Source organism: Python bivittatus, unplaced genomic scaffold (genome assembly GCF_059951505.1).
Source record: "Python bivittatus isolate LINGU-HERP-01145 unplaced genomic scaffold, Pbiv_v1 ctg000070_np1212, whole genome shotgun sequence".
Lineage (NCBI taxonomy): Eukaryota > Metazoa > Chordata > Lepidosauria > Squamata > Pythonidae > Python > Python bivittatus.
Window position 1 is genome coordinate 16178452 of NW_028277034.1, and position 27410 is coordinate 16205861.

The 27410-nt window shown below is 36.7% G+C and overlaps 1 protein-coding gene across 2 annotated transcripts in view; it reads left to right on the forward strand.

Moving 5' to 3' along the window:
• The first annotated feature begins 8551 nt into the window (after positions 1-8551).
• The window catches only part of MARCHF1 (membrane associated ring-CH-type finger 1), a 114986-nt gene continuing 96127 nt past the window's right edge, over positions 8552-27410 (forward strand). For both annotated transcript variants that reach the window (XM_088132689.1, XM_088132680.1), the window contains exon 1: positions 8552-8679. In XM_088132689.1, the coding sequence (XP_087988815.1) occupies positions 8578-8679 (102 nt within the window). In that variant the 5' untranslated portion in view covers positions 8552-8577. The remainder of the gene's footprint in view (positions 8680-27410) is intronic.

The following is a 27410-nucleotide window of genomic DNA, read 5'->3' on the forward strand; positions in this document are numbered from 1 at the left end:
TCCCTTCTGAACATCACATTGGATACACTTCTAGGCACTTGTAAAGGCTTCCCAAAAACTTTGTTTTTATGGCTTCAAGTGATTTATAGTGAGGGAGTGGTTCCAACTGAGCACCATATAACATTTGGGCCAAGGATTTTTCTGTAAAAAGTTTAGGGCTGCTTGTATGCATTCCCTACCCTTTGTCTGAAAATAATTCACAATAGTTGCTGTACTCATTTGTGCTTGTGAAGTAGCATGATCAATGTGCATCTTCCAGGCATCTGTAGACTGGAGCAATACCCCCGAATATTTGAAGCCTTTACACTGCCTAATTTCCTTCCCATCAATGGTCCATTTGAATCTTTTGGGTTTGTTGGCAAAAACCACCACTTTAGTTTTCTGGTCATTAATTACCAGTAGGCTTTCTTAGTAGAAATAGGTGAAAACTTTGAGTGTTCACCTTACCTAGCTGAATTGAGGAAGACTGATCTAGAAGGTGAGAAAAAACTAAAGAAGTAGATAGGCCTCTATAGGTTTTTCTCATCATTAAATATTATCTTACTTTCTTTTCATCAAAATGAATGGACTGCTAATTGGAATTTAATACAACATGATGAATGAATCATGAGTTTTTCAAATCATGAATCCTATCTTTTCCTAAGCCTTTTATTTGTATTAAGGCAAATAAGAGGATAAAGATCTAGATCTAGATCTAGATCAATAGATAGATAGATCTAGATCTAGATAGATAAATAGATAAATCTATTTATGTATATGACTAGAACTCATGGTTTCTTGGTTTCTAGCCTGATGCCTTAACCACTACACCAAGTTGGCTCTCTTTTAAGCTAAATATACAAGTTTTTAAAATTTTGATATTATTTTCTATTAACCTGTCACCTATAAACAGAATTCTGGAATGCCAAGGTATTTCTAATTTAATAGATGGGCCCACTCTGAATTCCACCCCTGCCAGTTTTTCTTTCAGCATTATGCTTTTGTTGGTCCAGATACAGCACCAATAATGTGATATCTTGTCCCCAGATAATAGAACAGATGTTGGCTTTGGTATAGAGGACAATCACGTTTCATACTAAAGAAGGCTTATTTAAACATATTTCAGTCAGGCACATAACATTTAAATATTAGATAGGATAATTCCTCATCAAGTAATTGGCAATTTTGTGTGATAACAGATTAAAGATTGGACATTGTATTAATACTCAGGTTAAGTACAAATGATCTTAATTCTTTAATCAGTTAGTACACATTTTAGAAGAATTCTTAAAATTCTGTATATTTTATAATGTATGGTATCTAAATTTCTTTTTTTAGAAAGGAATTTGGAGTACCAATTATTTCTGTTTTAACACACATTCCATCTTTCAATTTTCCTACTAGTGGATTTGGCTAAGAGTCCATATCAGTTTCTTGGATAAAGAATTGTCATGGTCACCTAATTCATTAGATAACTAATTCAAATAATTGTTGCTTGAAAGATGAGGGACTTCAAACAAATGTAATGTGTTTGTGCAATTTAGATTAAATCTCTTCCAATGATACAGTGGCAGTGGGGCAAGATTATGCTGCTTATATGTTTATATATCAGAGGACGGTCTCCTAAAATCTTCTCACTACAGGTACAGAATAAAGAGGGATTATTTCCCATGCATTGTGGTAAGGGATTGCTGTTTATAAAGTTATTCTCACCCTCTCTTTACATGAAAAGTATATGTGTGTGAATCTATACCAGAGAGCAAATTGCATGAGCAAAAAATTACTAATTCTTTCTGTGTACCGTATATTATTGTGATCAAAGTTCAAGCAATCTGTTGCCTGACAAAAGAATATATTGGCAGGTTTTGCAATGTGTAGTAACATACATTAATAATTACACAATCCATATATTTTAATGTTAAATTCACTAGCATCCAGACAATTATTTGCTCCTTTTTCCCAGGTGGAGACTTTCGAAGCTCACTCACTATGTGCCATTTTGTTTGTCTAAATGCAAGTATACTTAATTCTGGATTTGGATCAATATGACATTAGTTTTGGAGAAGACTAATGGACAAAAATCTACATTTGAATATTAAATTTAAGAATCTTGGTTTCCTTCATGATGATGGCAAACAGCTGTTTTTTTTTCTAGAACAAAATAATTACCTTTTTGCTCTGTTTCTTTGTGTTGTTTCAATGCAGAATATTTTCCGAGATTAATGTACAGTATAGCATTATAATATGTATACCATTATAGTAAATATCTGAAATGTTGACATTTACACATAAATGCTAACAGGTCTCTGTCACTATTTGTGAATATCCAAAAACAAAGGAAAATGTATATGATTATGCATGAAAATGTCAGCATTCACTAGTTTATGTCCAGCAAAGTTGAATACTAGTTGAATACTGGAAATCATTATACTTTATTCTGTTTTACTGTTTTAACATTTTGTGTTCCACATATCAAGATCAAGAATCTCAAACTAGACTTCCAACAATTTAGAAAGGTAACAAGTTTGCATTAATTCAGTTAATGACACAGATTAAAATAATACCAACAAAAATATAAACTGCAGAAACAGAGAAATAAGCCAGGTGTCCTGCAATTGGAATGCTTGTTTATGCAAAGACTGAGGAAGAAAGACAAAGTCAGACAGAAGTAGCACTACTAAGTAGCACTATTAAGTAGTGCTATAAAGAAGTCCCATCAGATTTCCCAACAAACTAATTTTCTGAAAGCATAGATGCATAGAGCAATGTTACCAATAAGGAATGTTATGGAAGATTCATAGAGGATAAGATGGTTCATGCAGCCATTCATTAACATAAATTAATCTTAGGAATCATAGATAGATAGATAGATAGATAGATAGATAGATAGATAGATAGATAGATAGATAGACAGACAGACAGACAGACAGACAGACAGACAGACAGATAATGAAGAGTGGGAAAGGTTTTATTGATTATATCCAATTCCTGCTGAATCCTACTGATCATAATTCCAGAAGCAGATGTTGCCGTCTGTGGGAGATGTTTGGGTAATTTGTAGGGCGTACTTGAACTGCGCAAAATCCACAGTTTAGAGAAACACCCTCCACTCCTCACCCTCGCAGCAGTATTCCTACATGTGGGTAAATCAAATGCCTTGCTCTGTTATGCACATTTCTAAAAATCCTTACATGACTGGTCTTATAAGTGTCTGAGTAATAAGACTGAATAATGCCAAGTACAGAAATGGCAGGCTCTGGGAGGTAGAGAATTGAGGCTGGGCAGGCATGGGCAGTTGAGGGGAGTGGTAAAGTCAGGGCTGTAGCCTCTGCAGAAGGAGCATTTACCAAATGGAGAGAAAGAATGTTATATGTTTCCAAAGAAGCTTATGTGCATCCAAAGACTATTTCACTGAGCCCCAACTTAGAGTTTGGAGAAGGAGGCATATTTAAGTAATCATGGCTGTGGGAAGTGGGCTAGATGGGAGGAAGGCTCAGAAGTCTTCCTGGGGACCTATGCATTTTGTTAGTCTGAATCCCATGTTGTCAGGGCAAGAAGAGAGTTTGTATTTTCAAATTCTTTAGGATAGATAGAATACATGCTGGAGGATGGTAAGAGCAGCACAGAAGTTTTGTGTGCTGCATGATACACAGCATATTTTATTGCCTATGCTTATAGAAATGTCCTTCTTGGAAAAATTCTGTATATGAGTGTGTTGTTTGTTTATATATATCATGGTGGGGCACAGGTTCTATTATTGAGTAATATGTGGGAGTGGAAAACAGGAAAGATTGAGAAATACTATTATAAGTAACAGGTGACCTAAGGAACATGTGACCTTTTGCATCCAGGCAAAAGAATCGAGAGGAAGAAGTTTCTTGGCAATATCATTTTACTCCAAGATTGATAGTGCAAGATCTGCTTACAGATCTAATATGGCGGTCATGTGCAAAGTACAAGTGGGTTGCTCTAACCCCCCTTTGAGAGAGATGTTAGAGAGAATGTAATTTTACATAATATTGCATACCTATAAATCATAGGTAGGTAGGTAGGTAGGTAGGTAGGTAGGTAGGTAGGTAGATAACAGTGCTCCTGATGAAAAAGGAGCTTAATTATAATAGATGAATTTTCAGTGTTTTATTTTAAATTGAACTTTAATTAGAGGGGGAAATATTAACAATTAGAATATAATTTAAGTCATCTGATTTCCTATATTAAAGAAAACTTTGGCTATAGATGAAAAGATTCTCCCACACCCCAGAAAAGCAAATCCAATTTCATGGCTAGACTACTGCTAACCTAAGTGTTCATTCTTTTTCCAGTTTGCTATGGATACATTGAGAAATGTTGAGAGCTTATAGAAGAAGAAACAACATTAGTCTGAAAAGACTTCCAATTTTTATGATTGCAATTTTTGTGACTGTTGAAATAAGTGTTAGTACAAGAACTTTATTTTGATAGTGTAGTATTTTAAACATATGCGCACACAAACGTCATCTGAAATTGAGAAGAGAATACTGAAAAAGAACCTTCAAAATTAGAAACATAGTCTAAGTAGAATTATTAGTATCTTAATATGGCAAATACAACTGATCTCTAGTTTCTTATAATATGCTATATAATTCATCCCACTACTGAGGTATCAGAATTTAGTTTCTTTGGGAAAAAAAGGTAAGAGACTGACTGTGTTTCTGTGCTATAACTTTATTTGCACATTTATACAGATTAAATATGAGTTAGTACTCTGTCAAATTCTGCTGTTCATCAAATTTCTAGGAAAACCAGTACTGCCACTGGACTTTCTGCTATCTTTTCATATGCAGTTTCAGCACAGGCCTCTTTCATTTTTTTTCCCAAGACAACAAATGTCACCTCTCTCAATCCTGGTTCCATACTAGTGTCCATACTAGTAGAATGTTATTAGGTATCAACTACTCTTTGTCAAACCTTAAGAGCTGTCACCTTTGGGTACATAGCTGATTGCTCAGCTCACAGAAATCCTAAACTGAAAAATTAGTTTGCAAAAATTATTTACTGTACAGTCTGGGACAAGGATACCTCTCTCCATATATCTCATCATTTTCTCAGTGGCAATGAGACCCCAACCATCCCCCAGTTTAGTGTCTGTCAGTTTTGATATTCATTTTATGCATAATTAGAGTTTTATTTAATATGTATTGTGTCAATGAATGTATTACTCATTATACAATTTTCCTCACTCTTACTTTGGTAATGATTCACTGAAATTGTTTCATCCTATATTTTAGCTGAAAGTAAACCCATTGAACTTTTTTATGTAATAGTAAGTGCATGTAGGATTATCTAGTTTAAAACTGTGATCTGTTATATGATGTTGCTAGACTACATGATGTTTCTCTACATTTTTCTCTGAGAAATTCAGAACTAAATCCAGGGTAGAGATAGGCAACCTGGTGCTATCTGGAAGTGTTGGATTACAACTCACAGCATCTCTTGGCTACTGAGCTTCTGAGTAGGGTGGATGGGGAGCCAAAATCCAAAATGTTTCTATCTTGTGTAAGCTTTCTTCAAGTTTTATCACAATTATCACCTTTTTCCTCAGCTTTTAAAAATAATTATTCAATAATTTCACAGTGCTACTAAATATAAAAATAATATAAGTTTGGGACAAAATATACTCAGCGTTGGCCAGCTGAATACATAATTTGTCTTTTACATGTTGTACAATATTGTTAATATATGACCTTGTAATTTTTTTCCTCCAGCAACATTGGAAAATATCATAATTTTATAATTTCAGATTCAGTTTCCAAATGCTTTTGATGTGCACCTTTAAATTTTTTTCCTCAGAAATCTTTTTTTCCCTTTATGTTCATAGGACATTCACTATTTGTTTTATTTTGAATTTGGTTTCACTGTTTTAGTTGCATAAAGAAGAAAGTAAAAAAAAGCATATTCATCTAATTTTTACAAGCTTTTCTTCAAAGCTTTTACCTAAAATTTATAAAGGTCCTGTTTTTGTGGTGTGTGCGTGTGTGTCAAGCTTTTAACTACTAGACAATTTAGTATTTATTTCTTGTGTTTGGTATTTTTAAATGTGTATACTTTGCTTTTGTTTTAAATTTTATCAGCCACCTTGAGTGCTCACCAAAGTACAAAGACAGGGCAATAAACAAACAGATTAGTGTTCTTTCTTGTTGCTGTTTTAAATTTACAACAATGCATTTCTATAACAAATATTTAATATTTGCAAATGAAATACAATTAATTTGGACTCTTCAAATTAAAAAAAAAAAGTATTATAAAAGCTACAGTTGAATTCAGTTCTAAATCATTTGTTAGTGATTCTTTGAATTCAGAAGTTGTTGAATAATGCTATCCTGTGTGGCATTAGCTTAACTGCTACACTGAACAAGAATCAAAGCAATAATTTTCTGTTAAAGTAAATATAGTGGGAATTAATGACAGACAGGATCTAAAACTGAAGTGTTTCCGGGAAGTTATATTTTGACATGCACTGCAATTTTATAAGCATTTAGGCAATGAATTAGAGATGTGTGCACAGTTCAGCGGCTTTTCCAAAGACAGTGTTTGTGCATAACTTGAAAAATAGCTGTCCCAGTCTCCACAGAGCATAAAGGAGGACCAGATGTCCTCTGTGAAAGGATGGAATCCTCTCAGTCCGCAAGGAAGAAATATAGTAGCAATTAGCGATTGCCTATTGAGGGGCAGCAGACTGCCCTGCCTACTGTAGTGAAAGGGGTACACTTTCTTTTAGTGCTTTATAATAACAGTAAAAAAGGACAACTATGTGCTTTTCTGTATGCAACTTCATATAATATAAGCTAATTTTACACAACTATCTATGTATTGTGTTGTTGTGCATTTCCTGAATATGTGCTTCTCTGTATGGAAGTTTTAAGAATGAGAGACACTAATGGACTGTTTGCATTTCTGCTGCCTGTGCTACAACACAGTCATATTGTCGTACCACTCCATTTTATTCCAAAGAAAATCTTAGGTAGATTTCTTTAATATTTCTATTTGTAATACAATCAGAGCTGTGACTGGCAATATCATCTGTTATCACACCGATCATCTGGAAAAGATTATAGAGCTCGATGAAACAGCTGCTCTCTCCTGGGCCATGACTCTGAGAGTCCCGTTTGATAGTCCTTCTTTTCTTCCCTTGTTTACAGCCAATGGCCACCTACCACACACCCAGCCCCACTAGGTAGACCAGACCAGGAAATCAACTCCACAGAAAAGCTAAAACTACTTTTATTGATATTAGCTACAATAACAGTATCTTGTAAGTCTGATTATGTTGTACCTCCTCCTCTTTCTTATGGTTCAGTGAATTAGGGAGTCATCTGACTGAGCCACTTCTGAATGTTATCTCATAGGTCTGTACTTTAGAAATGCTTCAGTCTCTTTTGCCTAGTCAGTAGAGCCTACCTAACACCATCAAGTTCATCTTCTTTAACCTCTACAAGATCTCAGCAGTAAATCTCAACCCCCCAATTTTATATGGATTAACTGAACTGCTGGCTTGAACTCAGCAATACCTTTATCAGACATGTGAAAATACAGTATATGGCTAGATAATTTCTTTTATTGCAAACTAAAGTAAAACCACATTAAACAGTTGGTTGCCCTCTGTTATCATAAGGGTGTAGCTCCTTCTTATATCCACAGCAGTTGCTGCTGCTTCTTGTCTTTCCCACATTTCAAAAAACTCTTTGTCCTGTGCTTCATTGAGCAGGTGTTAATATACAGTAACTGCCTGTCACCTTATCTCTCACAGATTATGAATTGTTTCCAAGCATACACAAGAATGTATACCTGAAGCTGTATAATTTCTAATATAAATATTCCAAAAGTAATGTTTTAATGTAAAGACAGGTCACACAGAAATGTTATATGTATTTGAAAAAATTAGGCAGAAATCTTTTATTCAGATTCAGTTACTTAAGTAAGTGGGCCTAATTCTGAAAAGAAATATATAAAATTATGCTATTGAGTAAGGTAATATAAAGACAGGAAGGCCAGGCGTGATATGGTTCATGGGGTCACGAAGAGTCGGATACGACTTAACAATTGAACAACAACAAAAGGTAATATAAATATAACGGAGTTCATTATTCTAGCAAATGTAGATTTGTTTCTTTTTTACTAAATAGTTTGCCTCACTTAGACTGGTAGCACAATTTAGTATGACATTTTCAATCAGGAGAAAGTTTATATTTAAATATAAGTGCATTACTGCAATGTTGTATGTACAGTTTTCTACCTGAGTATGTTGTCCCCTTGTGTTTTTTCAACTACCATTAAAATAGTTCAACTTCTATAAGTAAGTAGCTTGTATTTTTGAACTTCAGAAATATGCTGGAAGCTGTTGTTTCATTTATTGGGGACTTGTTTCTAAACTGAATGGCTTATGACTGATATGAATTCTGCTCTGCCCTTGAAAACAATTAATTATTTATGCACAATTCAAATATATGTAATTGCATGCCCAGAGACATATTTGTAAGAAACTGAAAATACCATTGTTTCAGGGAATGTAAATTATTTTCAGAATTTCAGAAATTGAAAAGGGATAAGTGGAAGGAGAAAATGTTGGGCTGGTGCCAAGCGATAGCTCGTAATCCTCACAGACTCCCAAACAGCACAAGAACCCCCGAGGTCACAGGTGATGCTTCACATATTTCTGCCTTGGTGAGTGGAAGTTCTATTTCATGATGATGACTTGTACAATCATCAATCCTTGAAAATTCCTAGTATCATCCCATCTGCCCAAAAGCAATAGTCTTGCCGCTTGTATAATATCTGAAGCTACTTTTACTTTAGATGCTTCTTTTTATTTTGTTCTGAATGCACTGCAGCTGTTACATGTTCAGGTGTCCTTAATTGCTATTTTTTGTTATTTTTGGTTTGCTTGTCTTGCATGTAACGGCTGTTAAAGTAATTGAGGGGGTGTTGATTTGATGTTTCTTAAGTTTATAAACCAAAATTTCCCCTTTTAGCCCTTTAAGGATATTAACAACATATATAGCTTTCTGGATGTCTTTACTGGTCTTTTGTGCATGATATAAGTAGGAGGGTCTTATTTAAAGAGATTCTTTTGCTGGTTGTAAATTTACCTGTGATATGGACAAGAAAATTGCATTTTATAAATTATTTTTTCACATTTCCTGCATGGTGAACTTTAGCAGGTTGAGAACCTAATAATACATGTAAGTTAAATTACATTTTATTTTTAGGTAAAATTTGTCAGAATGAGGTACATTTTTTCAGATTAATACATATTTATTCAAAGAATATTGTTTAGTTAAGAAACTTAATGCTACACTATACTATCCAGAGAATATATGTCAAAATAAAAATTGTAATCATTATCTATTTAGCTTGAAGACTTTTTTTTTTTTTTGGTCATTTTGCAATCTAATTAATCTATTTACTTGATGGATGGTTCCAATGTCATCAATCAAGTAAATATATTAATTTATTTATATGTATTAAGCTACTTATATGTAACAGAGAAAGGGAGTGGTCCTTCAGTTTCCATTTTAATACTATTTCCATTCAAGCTTTATTAGAATATTCAGTACCAGGAATAGATCCAAATATCCTTGTATAATTATCATAAATTGCCACAATGATTATATTTGTAGACCATCCTTAAATAATATAATTTATAATATAAAATAATATAAACCATACTATCATGGCTTCAAATTCTGAATTGCACCCAAGATTTCTCACCTAATTTTCACTGATGTTGTCTCCTAATTTTTCAAGATGTTTTGCCAACAGCATGTTAACCTGAAAATCAATCCAATCCAAAGAAAAGTTGATATTCTCATTTTTATTTATTATGATTTTCTCACTTACCTAGTTGCAACAACTTATTTCACTGGACTTTTAGTTAAATGATCTATTTAATCACCAACATATTTTTTCCTCCAAAAATATTTAAGCTAAGTTAATAAAAGGATGGGGAGTCCATACTGGGGGGAGGCTGAGGCATTGGATTGGATCACACCCATGCGACCTCTCCCCTCTCAGGGATCCTGTCATTTCCTGTGCTTTACAGATGAATTGTGAGAGATGAAATGATAGAAGAGACGTCTAGAGTGTCACTGGCACTCAACAAAGGATGAGCTTGACTGAACATGGGTTAGAGTCACTATTAAGGCCTACCTTATGGCAGTATGGGTGGTGAAGCGGCAGTAGTTTTCTGCCCTTATTGCATCCACGGATTGCTGCCCCACAGCCCTATTCGGGTGACATGAGCCCTCTTGGGTAAAGGAGGCCTGAGGAACCTTTTGCAGGGTGTGTGGAGGAATTTGCTCAGCATCAGTTGGACAAAATCACTCAGATTCACTTGCAGTTGGATGCTGGTTTTGTTGCAGGTCCAGAGGAGATGCCTGGAGTAGAATCTTGCCTGGTTATCTGGAAATAGTTTGAACCAGATGGTCCTAAGGAAGCAGACAGGGTTTTTAGGACTGTGAGATCAGCCACCTGCTCTTTAGATCCATGTCATTCCTGGCTTGTGAAAGTGGCCCGGAGGGTGTCATGTGAGTGGGTCCTAGCAGTGGTTAATCCTTCTTTGAGTGAGGAGGTTGTTCCTTTACTTCTTAAAGAGGACTTGATTCACGCCCTTCTCAAGAAGCCATTGGTATACCCCACTACACTGGGCAATTTTTGTCCAGTATCTAACCTCACCTTGTTGGGGAAGGTGGTTGAGAAGGTAGTCGTGCAGCAAGAGGACCTTGGATTTGTTGTGTAGAAAAGCTATTTCTAATGTTTATTTTAAGATATATAATAGGCTGATTATTTATTTAGTAATATTTCACAATTACAGAATATGCCTAAGGTATATATCAAGTATACTGGCTATTTACTTAGCATTTTTGTCTAGATCAAAAGTATTAATTCTTACCAAAATTCTTATGTTAAAATGATGGAGAATTTCTGCTTCAATGAAAACAAATGATACATGAGTTTCATACTTCACTTTCTTTACCTTTGGAAATGTTTAACGTTTTCAGTGTTTTACATGAGGCTGACATATCAAGTCATGTATTACTAAAGAGCTGTCAAAAAGAAACATTTGGAACACAGAATGGGAAATAAAGGAACAGTCCTTCAGTTATGAAATATGGTTCTGAAATCAAAACAGAAGTGAATAATTGTTTAAAATCAGGTTTTTCAATTAGACAAGTGATAATATGGAGAATGGAATGAATGCAGAGGCCAGCTCTGTAGATATATTCTAAATTCTTGTGAGATTTTTTTACCTCCTTAACCAGAAAATTTAGTCAGCAGACACTTTGAAAGATGGCTGGTCAGTCTACTTTTTTCAGATGTCAAAAAGTGATTTTTCATCCTACCTTCCACTAATTTATGCCACATAGTGAAGCTCAGTTAATGCTTGGGGACAGATGACTGTACTAACATCTTTGGCTTCTAGTATCCTGGAAGCTGTAGAAAAATAAGGAAAATATATGAAGAGCAAAAGTTATATCTATAGTTATTTTTCCACTCTTTTACATGCTCATCTCCCATCTTTTTCCCCCCTTAGGGAATATGTTCCTCCTATATATCACTTTCCATTTTGTTTTCATTCTTCAGGCTTCTTGAAATACTGTTATGAAAAGTAGGAGCACAAAGGAAAATAAATAAGTATATATGCTGATCCCCACTGAAGCTGTGTAGTAACTAAAATGATGAAAGATGTTTGAAGCAAAAAAGGAGGCATGGAGAAAAAAGATGTGTTCTCTTCCTTTCCTCTTCTTGATCACTCTTTCCATCTTGTCTTGAAATCATTTCAAACAGCATAGTGTAGACAAAGATTCTCATAAAGATCAGTGTTACTTATTTTCTAGAGTGGTATAAATTTTATCTAGTCTCCACTCTTCTCTTTTTGGGGAACGTTGTTGAGAAGGTGGTTGGGTTACAGCTCCAAAGGCCCCTGGTGGATATGGATTATCTAGACCTTTCAGGTTTCAGACTGGGGCATAGTATTGAGTTGGCATTGGTTGTACCTCTTAATCTCTGGTAGAGCCTGGTTCTGCTTGATCTCTCAGAAACTTTCAATACCACTGACCAGGGAATCCTTCTGGTCAATTGGGAGGCATAGTGTTCTGGTGGTTTCCCTCCTTCTCTGTGGTCAGGTCTATCTGTGTTGGCAGAGGGAGAAAGATGGAGCCAGCAAACCAAAAATAAGTAGCAACAGTACATCAAGCAAATGGAGAAGTAAAGAAGCCACTGAACTCAAAGAGCTCGGGAGACAGCAGTAGAATATTATTTCAGTGGTACCTGAAAGAACAGCGCCAAGAATTTCCCACATGGAGAGATCATCTACTAATAACCAAGGGAGTGAGCATCTGATTGAATTCTGCTCCCCATTTTCTCATCTGAGATGGTGGGAAGAAGAAACAGCAACCATACTGAAGAATCAATGTAGACAAACCTAAAGAGTGTAAGTGGCCACAGGTGTACCAGGTACATCTGATAATCATGAACCTCCAGAGAATGTTAATAAACTCCTGCCTTCCTGCTAGTAAGAAGCTACTTCATAATTCAAATGCTTTGCACCTCCCTATTTCTTTTTTCTATTATAGTCTCATACTGATTTTACTTCAGTCTAACGACTGAGTTGTTTATCATATATGAACTGTAAGAGCATGTAGTTGCTCCACAGCTCTGAAATTTTATATTCCTAAAAGTAAGTCATGAGGATGAAGAAGATTAGTAGATCTTTAGATCTTTCCCAATTATTCTGTGTTATGGAATAATTAAGAAAGACAAGTGCAATGTTTACCTAAAAATAGTGTTTTTCTGAATAATTTGAATCAAAATGGGAGAATTGGGTGCTTGTTCCATTTATTTCATGAACAACATGCTTCTAGAATCCGAACTGAAAGAACTTTATTATGATGAGCAAAGCCAAAGATTGTGAGATTTTTATAGGACAGGCTGTCCCAAATCAGCCTTTATTGTTTCATGAAGTACTCATAAAACAGTCCTAATTAATCCTACACTTGAATTGCTTGAACTAGACTGGCAATTATATTTTCACACTTCCACATTATATCTTAGATTACTTATCTTATGCAATATGAAACAAGCACCAAACTTTGATGTTATTTGATCACCTAGACTCCCATTATATATCAATAAGATCCCCATAAAGTTTTGATAATATATAGTGGCAAAAATTCAGAAAATCCAAGAAAATCCTTTTTCACAGAACTGAACTTTCTTATCTAACTTAACTGAGAAATCATTGTTTGGAAGGAATGGCAAATTGTGCAGAAGGTGGGTGAGCTACGATATTTTGGGTATAGGAAAAAATATTGTCTTTATAGGTTAGTTGAATTAAGTTAAACAAATCTGGGTCTAAATCTTTGCATTGCACTGAAGTAAATCTTGAATTAGCTTTCAGTCACAGAATTCTGTAGACCTTCTGCAGTGATAAAAGAATCAAGAATCACCTATAACCGACTTGACACTATCCATTTTTATTTAAACATTTAAAAAGTTGATTGAGTTGCTCAATCAACTCAAACAACAAGAATTTGATCTGCGTGGGCATTGACTTTTCTTCCAGTGGCATCGTTATACAAGAGGACTGAATATAAACTGGAATTTAGGACAACTGCCCATCCCAAAGAAAGAGGTTAGTAGCAAAATTAATCTGCCTCCATAGCCATATTCTCAGCTAATCTTAGCCAGCAGACTCCCTTTTAAAGCAGATTATTTACTGAACAAAATAATCTTGTTTTTAAGTGAATACCCTGCTTGTATTTTGGGATTATTCCACAATAACATTGATTGGCAAAGATACAAAAATTTCAGAAAAGCTGGACGATTTTTTTACACACAGAATTGTAAGACTCTGACTATTCTGCAAGGCTGCCATTTTTTTTCCTTCCGAATCGGTCTAGACAGTGCTGTGTAAAAGTCATAATAAAATTGTATATATTTGGGGGGGGGTGTTTTTAAATGACTTCATATGCATCTATAAATTTTGAAATATCAGAGTGTATGCATAAACACATTTTGTTGCCTTGGGAACCACATTATTCAAGACAGCTACATTATAGTTTTAAAATGCCATGGTTAGTTGAATCTATGAGGATAAATGCACACCTTGCCTTCCATTTCCTTGCTAATTTACCCATCTTCCAGATTGCTGCAAATGTTAATGCTTCTTGGAGAAGAAAAATCTCTATATTAAGATATTTCTTGTTATATTATTTTATTTATGATGTTTATAACATTGTTTATTTTTAATAAGTCAGAAATATTTTAAGAGTGCACTAGTGATAACCCATTTTGGCACATTGAAAACACATTTCTTTCACTGCTGGCAATCCAGGGCGTATTGATCATTAGTCTTTGAAACTAAATTATCCATAGCAGCTTATAAATTTTTAGCAGGCCAAGGATCCTTTTCTTTTATGCAGAGATCCTGAAGTATGACTAGGCATTATATACATGGAAGTATGTTGGTGCCAATGAAGGCTCCCTTTGGGGATAATACAGCAGAGATTTTCATTGGCTCCATTTGAATGTCACTCTAAGAATTCTGAAAAGTTTAGTACATGATGCCCAAAATTTTGTAATTATGAGTACATAACATGAGCATCCTTACAGTTTGGCTGCTGTAGAGAATGTGGTTGGTCAAAAACACAAATTGTAGAATGTAATTAGTTAGGTTATTTCCTGTCCATTGCTGTCTGCCATTTCAGCATACTTTTTCTTTTCCAGACAGATTTCAATTTTAAAACAAAGCACTGAATTACTGCAATCCTCATTCTTAGAAATAAATATGATGCTGAAAATTTCACTTTGCTCAGCAGCAAACTAGAGGCCCATTTATTATTTTATTTATTTAGTAAATAAAACAATCAAGGATGCTACATTGAATAATTATTAAGCACAAAAACGCTAAGCACAGTGTTCTTGTCCTAACAAGCCAGAGTCGGAACTTTCTGATGAAACAAAACAGAAGTCACAGTTAACATTTCATTTTTTAAACCATTAAAAAAAGAAAAAGGAGCTTCTGTGGTTTAGACAGTCCCATTGGAAGGTTGAAACAAAATGTCTGATTTAGCAGGACTTCCAACTTTTTTTCTTTCTTTTGGTGACAGTAACATAGGGAATAGGTTACATTCTGTAGCTTTCATCATGTGTCCCTTTCTCATGGCTGCTATTTAAGTCTTGAAATAAAGCATGAAATATCTTGACTTTATCCTAACAGAAAAGTCAGGCACTCATATTTAAAGCTGAATGTTTAATTTTTGTTGGGGCTGCTTTAATTCAAATTGAACAGATGGTTGAACTCAGTGGTCAAATGGTCTTTTCCATATTTATAATTCCACCCTTCTTTGAAAGCCAGAGGTAGTCCAAATACTGTAAGGAGATAAATTCAAGGTGTTATATGGAAATGTATTCAAGGCATACTGGAAAAGAAATCAGAGTACATTTTCTTATGATTACTGGTTTCTCTACAACAGATAAACCAGGAGAAATATAAAAGAGGAAGTATTTATCTTTTATTTTGGTGGTTTTAGCTCTCTGGAGTGTCTGCTTTTAGTTCTATCTTTATGTATGAGAATTGATGTTTGGGGGTTGAAATAACCCAAATGGAACTTGTTCTGCCCTGGAAATTTAAGCAATGTCTTTCTTTTTGTTCATATTGCAAAGCATATAGGAGTGTAAGTTGTAATAGTCAGTTTGTCTTGAGAGAGCCATAGCAGCTGTTACTCACATCTAAGAATAATTCATATTCATCAAGATACTATGGATTTTACAAGCTGATGTGTTTTCTTTCTTTTAGTTGATATGTTGATGAAATAATTGAGACACAAAGAAACCAGTCAAATCTGGTTTTTCTATAGCATTACAGAAGTGTATGAAAGTATAATCTTCATTTTATTAGTGAAAATCTGTTCTAGAAAATTAGCAAGTCAGGAGAGCCAAGCAATTAACATGTCTGTTAGAAAAGGTGAAAAGGGTTATTCTCATTCTAGCTCACTAGAACTTTGTCCCACTTGTACATACAATTAATTTGAGCAAATACATCATTATCTATTCCACAACAAAATGCAATTTTGATTTTATACTGAAATTCTTAGTATGTAAATCTGCAGGCACTCTGTAACCCAGCATGATTCAGTCCTATGTTTAAAAAGAGTCACTGGTCTGAGATGGGCGGCGATATAAATTGAATAAATAAATAAATAAAAAGTACTGGAGGAATTGCAAGTTGTCCAACATATAGATGGGTCAGTTTGAATCCATTCCCCCTTTGGATGCTATGAGTTCCATTTCTCAAATTTGTTGTCTGCTAAATTTGCTTTGTCTTCAAGCAGCTGGCAAAAAGTATGACCGTGCTCTGAATTTCAGAGATTTTTCTTGGAAAGATCCTCAAATATTAACACTCTCAATAAATTTAGGTTTATTTTAAAAAACAGCTGGGTTGTTCTGATTCCTTTCTACTTAAACAGACTGAAAAGTGGAATAGATTTAGTCCCTTTTCTTAGCCAGGAAATGGTCATATCCATAATACAGGCTCCAGACTTTATATTTTTAGTTGTTTCTGAAGACAAGTATAGGTCCACTTTGTAAAAAGGTCTTGCCCTTCTCTATAGGTGTGATAGGTGCAACTCCTAGGTTTGGGCAGAGGCCTATTCATTATTATAAATAAGTCACATAAATGCTGTCAATGTATCTGTCTTTGAAATATACAACAAAGAGCAGGAGGGTTGCATAGGATGCCAGATGAGTTTTGTGGTTCAATGTATTATGGGATCCCAGGTATTCATTACCCATATCATGTACCCAGGCCATTATAAGCTATATTATCATTTATTATAAACCTAGGTTTAGGATTTAATGCACTGTATGAATTGAACCAGTGAAATTGCAGCTTGTTCTCCTCTGCAGAGTTGCAGGGACAGATGCTTCAGTTGTCAGATTTCCCCAAATAAATTTACCTTATACAGTGGTACCTCGGGTCATGAATGCTTCTGTTCATGACCAATTCGGGTCACGAACAGCACCGTTCGCAAAATTTTGCTTCCGTTAGCGAACTCCGCATCAGGTGACGAACAGGATCCGCGGCCATTTTCCCTGCTGACACAAGTGGTCGTGGCTTCCTGTAGGGAGGGGGACTCTCCCTCCAAATAATAACTGCCTCCCCACCCGCCTTCCTGTTCTCCATGCCTCAAGCAAGGTTAGTGTTCTCTCTCTTCATAGTGTACTGTACTGTACTTTGTGTCATATTTTGTGGCTTAAAAAAAAATACATATAGTTCAGAATGGATTAACCGTATTTACATTGAACTTTATGGGAAAATTTGATTCGGATCGCGACCAAAATCGGTTGGCAACCAAATTCATAGGGGTCAGAATGGATTAACCGTAATTACATTGAACCTTATGGGAAAATTTGATTTGGGTCGCGACCAATTCGGGTCGCGACCAGAGTCACGGAACGAATTAAGTTCGTGACCTGAGGTACCACTGTATATGTTGGAAGTAGTAATTCCTCTATATTCTATTTAAATTAGAGCCCACACATCAGTACTATGTGGAGTTCTTAGCAGTATCATGTGAGAAATATTTAAAGAAACTAGAATAGTTTAGTATAGAACAATGAAGATGATCAAGGGGCTGGAGACAGGGAAGTATATATGGTCCCTATCCTACAGAACAGCCTTTCTCCAATAATCAGATTGACAGAATAATCAGTTTATTCTGGAGGGCTTTTAAAGATTGATACCTTCTCATGCCTGATGGTACCGTTGACAATTTAATAATTTTTAAATATTATCATTAGTGTAGTTGTATTTTTAATGTGTATGTTTTGATATGTTTTTATTGTTGTAAACTGCCAGGAGTCTTTTTTTTTTTTTAATTCTACAGTGACTTTGTCCTCTAACATCTTTTCTCTCTTTTGTTTCTTCCCAGTTTTCCCTTGTAATACTTGCCTATATTTTTAATTATATTCAAAGCTCCTTTTGCCCTTTCTCCACAAAAGAAAAAGACAGTCTCTTCTCTCCTTCTACTCAAATGTTTCCATCTCTGGACTATCTTTAATGTATTCTACTTTGCCCCCCACCTCCTTTATTCCTGCATTCATTTCCTAATTATCTTGTTCTCCTGAGATGGAACATGTGGTTTACACTAAACTAATGCTTTTTTCCCCTTCATGGATCACTGCCTTGTCATGGCAAAGGGGCTTCTGTAACTCAGTGAAGCCATGAGCTATACCGTGCAGGGCCACCCAAGACGGACAGGTCATGACAGAGAGTTCTGACAAAATGTGGTCCACTGTAGAAGGAAATGGCAACCCACTCCAGTATCCTTGCCAAGAAAACCCTATGGACAATGTCAAAAGGCTAAAAGATATGACACCGGAAGATGAGCCCCTCAGGTCGGAAGGTGTACAACATGCTACTGGGGAAGAGTGGAGGGCAATTCCAAATAATAAAGCGGCTGGTCCAAAGCTGAAAGTACGTTCAGCTGTGGATGTATCTGGAAGCGAAAAGAAGGTCTGATGCTGTAAAGAACAATATTGTATAGCTACCTGGAATGTAAGATCTATGAACCAAGGCAAGCTGGATGTGGTCAAACATGAGATGACAAGATTGAACATCGACATCTTGGGAATCAGTGAATTGAAATGGATGGGAATGGGTGAATTCAATTCAGGTGATCATTATATCTACTACTGTGGGCAAGAAACCCTTAGAAGAAATGGAGTTGCACTCATAGTCAATAAGAGAGTGGGAAAGGCAGTAATGGGGTACAACCTCAAAAACGACAGAATGATCTCAGTGCATATCCAAGGCAAACCATTCAACATCACAATCATAATCCAAGTCTATGCCCCAACCACTGATGCCGAAGAAGCTGACGTTGACTGGTTCTATGAAGACCTACAACACCACCTAGAACTAGCATCCAAAAAAGATGTCCTTTTCATCATAGGGGATTGGAATGCTAAAGTAGGAAGTCAAGGAGTAATTGGAATAACACACAAGTTTGGCCTTGGAGTACAAAATGAAGCAGGGCAAAGGCTAATAGAGTTCTGTCAAGAGAACAAACTCGTCATAGCAAACACTCTTTTCCAAACACAAGAGACGACTCTACACATGGACATCACCAGATGGTCAATATCGAAACCAGACTGATTATATACTTTGCAGCCAAAGATGGAGAAGCTCTATACGGACAGCAAAAACAAGACAGGAGCTGACTGTGGCTCAGATCATGAGCTTCTTACTGCAAAATTTAGGCTTAAATTGAAGAATGTAGGGAAAACCAATAGACCGCTCAGGTATGACTAAGATCATATTCCTTGTGAGTACACAGTGAAGGTGATGAATAGATTTAGGGGATTTGATTTGGTAGACAGAGTGCCTGAAGAACTATGGACGGAGGCCCGTAACATTGTACAGGAGGCAGCAACTAAAACCATCCCAAAGAAAAAGAAAAGCAAGAAAGTAAAATGGCTGTCTGATGAGGCTTTACAAATAGCTGTGGAAAGAAGGAATGCAAAAAGCAAGGGTGAAAGGGAAAGATATAAGCAACTGAATGCAGATTTCCAGAGAATAGCCAGGAGAGATAAGAAGGCCTTCTTAAATGAACAATGCAAAGAAATCAAGGAAAACAATAGAATGGGGAAGACTAGAGATCTCTTCAAGAAAAGATATCAAAGGAACATTTGTGCAACATTGGAGATATCAAAGGAACATTTAGTGCAAAGATGGGCATGATAAAGGACAAAAAAGGCAGGGACCTAACAGAAGCAGAAGAGATTAAGAAGAGGTGGCAAGAATACACAGAAGAACTATACAAGAAAGATCTTAATGTCCCTGATGTCCATGCTGGTGTGGTCACTGACCTTGAGCCAGACATCCTAAACAGTGAAGTCAGGTGGACCTTAGGAAGCATTACTAACAACAAAGCTAGTGGAGATGACAGTATTCCAACTGAGTTATTTAAAATACTAAAAGATGATGCTGTTAAAGTGCTGCACTCAATACACCAGCAAGTTTGGAAAGCGCAACAGCGGCCACGGGATTGGAAAAGGTCAGTTTACGTTCCAATTCCAAAGAACGGTCAAACTATCGCACAATTGCACTCATTTCACATGCTAGCAAGGTTATGCTCAAAATCCTACAAGCTAGGCTTCAGCAGTACGTGAACTGAGAACTGCTGGATGTACAAGCTGGGTTTCAAAGAGGCAGAGGAACTAGAGATCAAATTGCCAACATTCGCTGGATCATGGAGAAAGCATGAGAGTTCCAGAAAAACATCAACTTCTGCTTCATTGACTATGCAAAAGCCTTTGATTGTGTGGATCACAACAAACTGTGGCAAATTCTTAAAGAGATGTGGGTACCAGACCATCTTACCTGTCTCCTGAGAAATCTGTATGCGGGCCAAGAAGCAACAGTTAGAACCTGTCACGGAACAACTGATTGGTTCAAAATAGGGAAAGGAGTATGACAAGGCTGTATACCGTCACCCTGCTTATTTAACCTACTGTATATGCAGAGTACATCATGAGAAATGCCAGGCTGGAAGAATCACAAGCCGGAATTAAGATTGCAGGGAGAAACATCAACAACCTCAGATATGCAAATGATACCACCCTAATGGCAGAAAGTGAAGAAGAACTAAAGAGCCTCTTGATGAGGGTGAAAGGAGAGTGCGAAAGCTGGCTTGAAACTCAACATTAAAAAAACTAAGATCATGGCATTTGGACCCATCAATTCCTGGCAAATAGAAGGGGTCGAAACAGAAGCAGTAACAGACTTCATTTATTTGGGCTCCAAGATCACCACAGACGGAGACGCAGCCATGAAATTAAAAGACGCTTGCTCCTTGGGAGGAAAGCTATGGCAAACTTAGACAGCATATTAAAAAGCAGAGACATCACCTTGCCAACAAAGATCCGCATAGTCAAAGCTATGGTTTTTCCAGTAGTAATGTATGGCTGTGAGAGCTGGACCATAAAGAAGGCTGAGTGCCGAAGAATTGATGCCTTTGAACTGTGGTGCTGGAGAAGACTCTTAAGAATCCCATGGACTGCTAGGAGGTCAAACCAGTCAATCTTAAAGGAAATCAACCCTGATTGCTCATTGGAAGGATTGATACTGAAGCTCAAGCTCAGATACTTTGGTCACCTAATGGTCACCACCCTGATGCTGGGAAAGACTGAAGGCAAAAGGAGAAGGGAATGGCAGAGGATGAGATAGCTAGATAGCATCACCAAAGCAATGAACATGAAACTGAGCAAACTCAGGGAAGGAGTGAAGGACAGGAAGGTCTGGCGCGATATGGTTCATGGGGTGACGAAGAGTCGGACACGACTTAACGACTGAACAACAAAATGTTTTTTTTGTCTCCCACTGTACATAATATACTTCAAATACTTTATCTCATTTTTGAAATGAGGCTTCTGCAAGACAGTTTACAAAATATTTATCTGAAACAATTAAATATAAAATAAATTAACTTTTAACTCCTTCCTTATCACTGTATCTTGTCCTCCTTTCACCATGAACCAGTGCTCTGTTTTTAGGCTGTTTGTTCTTTCACTGCATCCTGCACTTATGCTTTTCTAAGAAGTGCCACCACATTTTACTGTGCAGGAAAGGAGCTGCTGCTACTGATCTTCAACTAATAGGCTGCATTAAAACTGGGAATGAGTGGGTGAGCAAAGCAAGGATATATTAAAACAAAAAAATCAATGATACTAAAACTGAACTGGGGCTCATTGGTGGGTCCTGGCCTACTAGCTTAAAAGCCTACAGTGGCGATTCTGTCATAGAACTAAGAGCAAGAAAGAGAATGTATTTAAACATGTATTGAAATACAGCTTCCTTTTGTCTTTAAAACAAATCGCTTTCCCACATTAACATCTTCAGCTAATTTGTACTGCATACTAAGGATGGTTCTTCTCTGAGAAATGTAAGTGTGATTTGGAGAGATGATCCCATAGATATTTTCCTGGTGCCACAGGAGAATAATTTTGTAGTTATTGATCATCCTCAGCTTTGATACTCTCTTGTAAAGTGTGTGGGCCTTTTTCTCCTTATTCTTCTTCCATGTCTTTCTAATAGCTTAGATGTAATTACTAGCATCTGGTCCCACTGATTTTTACATTTCTGCTCCTTGTTTTTACCCTGTTACCACTCAAGTTCCAGGAATTCTGTTTAGAACTTGATTTTTATTTCTTAGTTAGCAGAGATGAGAGAAAGCTGAATGCAATTCGCTACCTAAGAACAAAGAATACCTGCCAACAGCCTTTGGGCAAAATGAATAACCTGAGGCTTTTTGTCACATCTTTTTTAATTATTTGGGGATTTGGGGAAAACTTAGATAGAAACTTCTGAGGAGAAAGTAGAAAACATTTAGGGAAGACTTTGAATTCTTAGGTCTTTTAAAATGCTTATTGAAAATATTTAAAGACATTATTTATATTTAAAGACTTAATAAACAGAAGGGGACATGGCTTTGTGAAGAACTGCTAGTCAGGTATATATGATGGGGAGGGGCCCTTTTGAGGCTATTGCTAGCTGCAGAGGCCCGTCTGTCATGCAAAACTTAAATGATATTCCCAAATTGTATAATAACATATGCAGAGACATATGTGCATGCATATGTATACTCGGACAGCATCTGTAACAACAAGAGAACAAAGGAGGCAAAGTTCTAGAATGCATAAAAATTAATAAGATTTACATATTTCATTAAATAAAGGCTTTTCTCAGGGTCAACCCATGCATCATTTTCTTTAGTTTATATGGATATAATTATTTCTTAATAAGACTTAGAAAAAATATATATAGCAAGCATGTTGCCATCAGATAGCATGACTTAAAAGTTCTACTTGCTGATAAAACACAAACGTATAGCGCTGTCTAAATCAGTAATTTGGCTGCCTCAACTTTTTCAAGAGAAGAACTTTTGAAGAAAAATACTACTTAATATGTTTCCATTATAAATTGTGAAATACTACAAATGTTAGTATCCCATTCTCTTGGTTTTTAAAAAGGGGGGTGAGATACATCTCTTTAAATTGGCTTTGTGAATTTTAATTTAAAGATACTGCTGATTTATAATTTTTCAAGTTATAAAGCTGCTCATATTTATGGTTTATGGCCCTTTTTTTAAGCATACCCTTGTTTTTATTAAGAAAGTAGTATAGAATCAACAAAACAAATAATAATTATACATTACTTATCTTGCTTTTAAAAAGTTATTTTATCTGTGTTCCTAAAACCAATTTTTAGTAATATATTTCTCCTTTGTATATTATAAAAGATACATCTTTACTCCTAAGAATCATGTTTTCTCAAGAAAACATTTTCCATAAAGTTTTTGTATAGAAAATACTTGATTTCACCACATCCAAAGACTCTTCATTTAAGAAACTCATACTATAGAGTGCATTCAGCCCATTCACTAGACAATATTTTCAGGTAACAGATTTTGGGGTGACATCTAGGCAGCCTTAGTCAACTTGACAGTCTTCCTAGACTTTCGGCTTCAGATAAAAATATCTGTTCTTAGAGCTTAAATACATGTTAAATAGCCTTAACATCTCTGTGTGGTTGCCTCATATGGTGAACCAGCAACTGTAAAATATCATTCCATCCAGTCCCTGGATGGAATTTTTTCATACAGACTGGCCACTGATTCTTCCTATGCAGAAAGTACTGTATATTATAAAAACATCCAGTAAGATGTTAACATAATGGAAACACCCAGTGGAAGAGATTAGGTATCCAGCTAGAGGTTGGACTGAATACGTATAGCCTATAAACAAGATGAAAAAACATTTCAGTGAAAACTGTGTTCAATATTTTTATTACCATATGAGTTTGTTGGTGAGGCAGACTGAAACTCTAGCCTGGAGGATCATTTGCAGTCACTTCCAGAGTAACCAAAAAGCCTACATCTCAGTCTGGCAAGTTCTTTCTCAGGTGAAACAGTAGGCAGGCACTCAAAAAGTCCTGCTTACCACTGTCCAGACATGGTATTTTGGGAGTATTCTTCACAATATCTGCTTAGTACTATAATATGGATTGAAGTATTATGGTCCTCCTGACAAGCAGCCTGTGTGGCTTTCTCAAGCACCTGCCCAATTTCTCTCTCTGAAGGAGGGGTCCTCAAAGCAACATTCTGCTAGGTGAGGTTGCATGTAATATGACACCAGTTGTGGAAAATGAGGGGTGAGGTATGAGTGGAGCAACATCTTTGGCTAATCATAATGTAAAAATAGATTACACCCTTATTTTCCAAATATAACTCTGATTGCAGCATTTTTGCAAGGTAACTGGGTAATTATGGTTTTTATGTAGGTCATTAATTTACAAATGGACAGGTGAACCTTAGAAAAACCTGACTCATATAGACTATTTAACTGGTAAACCTGCATCAGGTTTTTAAAAAGAGCAATTGCACCCTTAAGTACTTTATTTCAGCCAGCTGGCAGGTCTCTCCCACCCTCAGCATTTGAATTCAGTCTCTATAAAAATTGCTTTCTGACCCTTCCAATAACTGAAGATTATTAACTCGTTCAGTCATTATGTAATATTCAGCCCTTTTGTTTTAGTCTGGAGCCACTTTAGATAGCATAAATAGCAGGGGAGGAACTCTAGGTACACATTTGAATGTATTTGAAACGCTCAGATCTTGCTTTATATCATGATTTTGAAGGGGGCAGTACTGTATATATGGGAGACAGGGATTCCATACACAACCCCATCCTCATGCAGAGGCCTTATGTGCATTCAAACAAGCATCTGAATAGAGCAATTGTCTCTAAAATTTGCTTTGCAAGTATTTAAAAATCAATCATTTAATTGCAAGTGAATTTACTCTCTATCTATGAGTAACAAGGACAAAATTTGTCTTATATTTCTCTGTTTTGTAAGGTTATTTATTGTTCTCTATTGCCATCTTTCTTTACCATACTTCAGAATAAACAGGAAGAAGAGATTGCTTTTAGAATATGTTTGTAGAAGGCTTGCTTTAAAGCACCAAAAGGTTTAGTGTTGTTTATTTGTTCAAATCATACAATGCCTATGATCACACCATGTTGAGTCTGAGGTTGTCTACAGGAGATTGAAATCTTCTCTAATGCCCTCCTTTGGGAGGTGTTGCTTCCTGAACTTCTTGCTGGCTTTTACATAGGTTGCCACATGAGTATACTTTTACACATCAAAACATTGAATCATTTTATTTGAAAAGGGTGTATATGTGTATGTGGTTTGGGTAGTGTTGAAGTATAACCCCAGCCAGAATTTTGTAGAGATAATTTTATATCCCATCCCTATAGGCAGGTTTGTTTGCCTTAGCATATCAGCACTGTTGTAAAACTTTAGTTATTAATAGCTCCCTTTTGTTGATGAAGTGGACTTTTTGACTTTATCACCCATAATCCTCCTTACATGATACTGTACCTTCTAACATTCATTGCGAACCTTTTTCTTGTTCAGCCAATAACATTACATTGTCTGCATTCAAAAATATATGTCCCCAACCATATACTTATAAAACCACCACAAGCATTCTTTATATATTTATTCATAAATATAGTAAACTATCAAAGGGACATAGTATATCCTTGTTTTATTCCCTGCTTAGTCTTGAACAATTTACTAAGCATTCCATTGATTCTATTGCATGCCTTAGTTCCATCTTATACCACTCTTAGCACATTTAGCAACCGGCTCTCATTCAAAATATTCTATAATTCACGGCTGTTCATTTTATCATGTTTTCTCTGAATCAGCCAAAATTTTAAAAAAACAAACAACTTTCTCACATTCATAGATTTCTGTGTTGTGAGGAGCAAAAATATGCCTGACATGAAGCCACACTGCAGTTACAATATTTTGCTCATTGTCACCCTTTCTGCCCTTTCAATCAGAATTCTGCCAAAGGGCTTCCCAGGAGTAGTTAATAAACTAATAAATCATCCAACCTACTGCCCATACAAATCTCTTGCGTTCCTTCACCTTAGTTGTATCCTAAATACTTTCATTGTTTTGTTTTTAATTCTATTCATTCCTTGGAGATGCCTTGCTTAGCTGTTTTCATGTTCATCCAAAACATTTATTTACTTTTTATTTATTTCTCAAAAACAGTCTGAATTTTCTCATTCTGTTGCTCCCAGCTGTATCTGTAGGATGGGTAAAACAAACAAAAAAAGTAAAGATGATACTTATGGCAGCACGATCAAAGCCCTGACCTTTTATACATGCATTGACGTCACATGCACGTACAGGCAGTCCTTGACTTACGACAGTAATTGGGACTGGAATTTCCATTGCTAAGTGATATAGTCGCAAAGCGTAATGTCATGTGACTGCATCGCTTAGCGATGGCAATCCCAGCACTCCCCGTTGCTGTTGTTAACCAAATTCCACTGGTTGTTAGCCGAGGACCCACTCCAACCCAAGACATTCCTCCACCTGCCCTTTTAGCCACCCACCACCCTGCCTTGCAGGGAAGCAAGCAGCCCTAGAACTGTGTGACTCAGGCTGCTAGCCATGCTGCAGCTCAGGGACTTCTTGGTATATCATGGCTACAGGGCTGCAAGAAGCCCCTGAGTTGCAGCACAGTGCAAAGCCGCAGTACCCTGAGAAGCCCCAGCAGTGTGTTACGAAGCCGCAGCACCCTGGGAAGCTGCAGCCCTCCCAGCCCAGTCCCAACTGCAGTCACCCTTGCCAACCTGAACTCTGAGGCCCCTGCTGCCCTGTGCTACACCATCCCAGTTGACCTTCACCATCTTCTTGCTCCCGCTCTTGACAAGACATGCCCGTCCTGGTCCTTTGTGAGGCACCTGCTGGCCATATGAGGCCATCTTCCCCATCTGACCAGCAGCTGCCTCGCAAAGGGCCAGGCCATACATGCTTGGTCAGCAATAGGAGGAAAAAGATGGTGAAGTTCAGCTAGGCTGGCAGGGGCCGTGATGTGAAGGGGGCCAAAAGGGCATAGATGGATGGGAGGTAGGTGGGTGGGGGGAGTTGAAGCAGGTGAAGTTCAGCTAGGCTGGCAGGGGCCGTGATGTGAAGGGGGCCAAAAGGGCATAGATGGATGGGAGGTAGGTGGGTGGGGGGAGTTGAAGCACCCCTGTGGTCATAAATGTGGGCAGGCTGTCAAGTGCCCGAATTTTGATCATGTGACCATGGGGCGCTGCAGTGGCCATAACTTTGGGGACCAGATATAAATCCATGTGTTCAGTGTCACCATAACTTCGAATGGTCTCTGAATGAATGGTTGTAAGTCAAGGACTACCTGTACAACATAGCAGGGCTTTGATTACACTTTTCCAACCACCATCTTGACCTTTTTTTACACACCCTATAGAGACTGCTGTTCTTAGCTATTGCTTGCTTGCTTCTT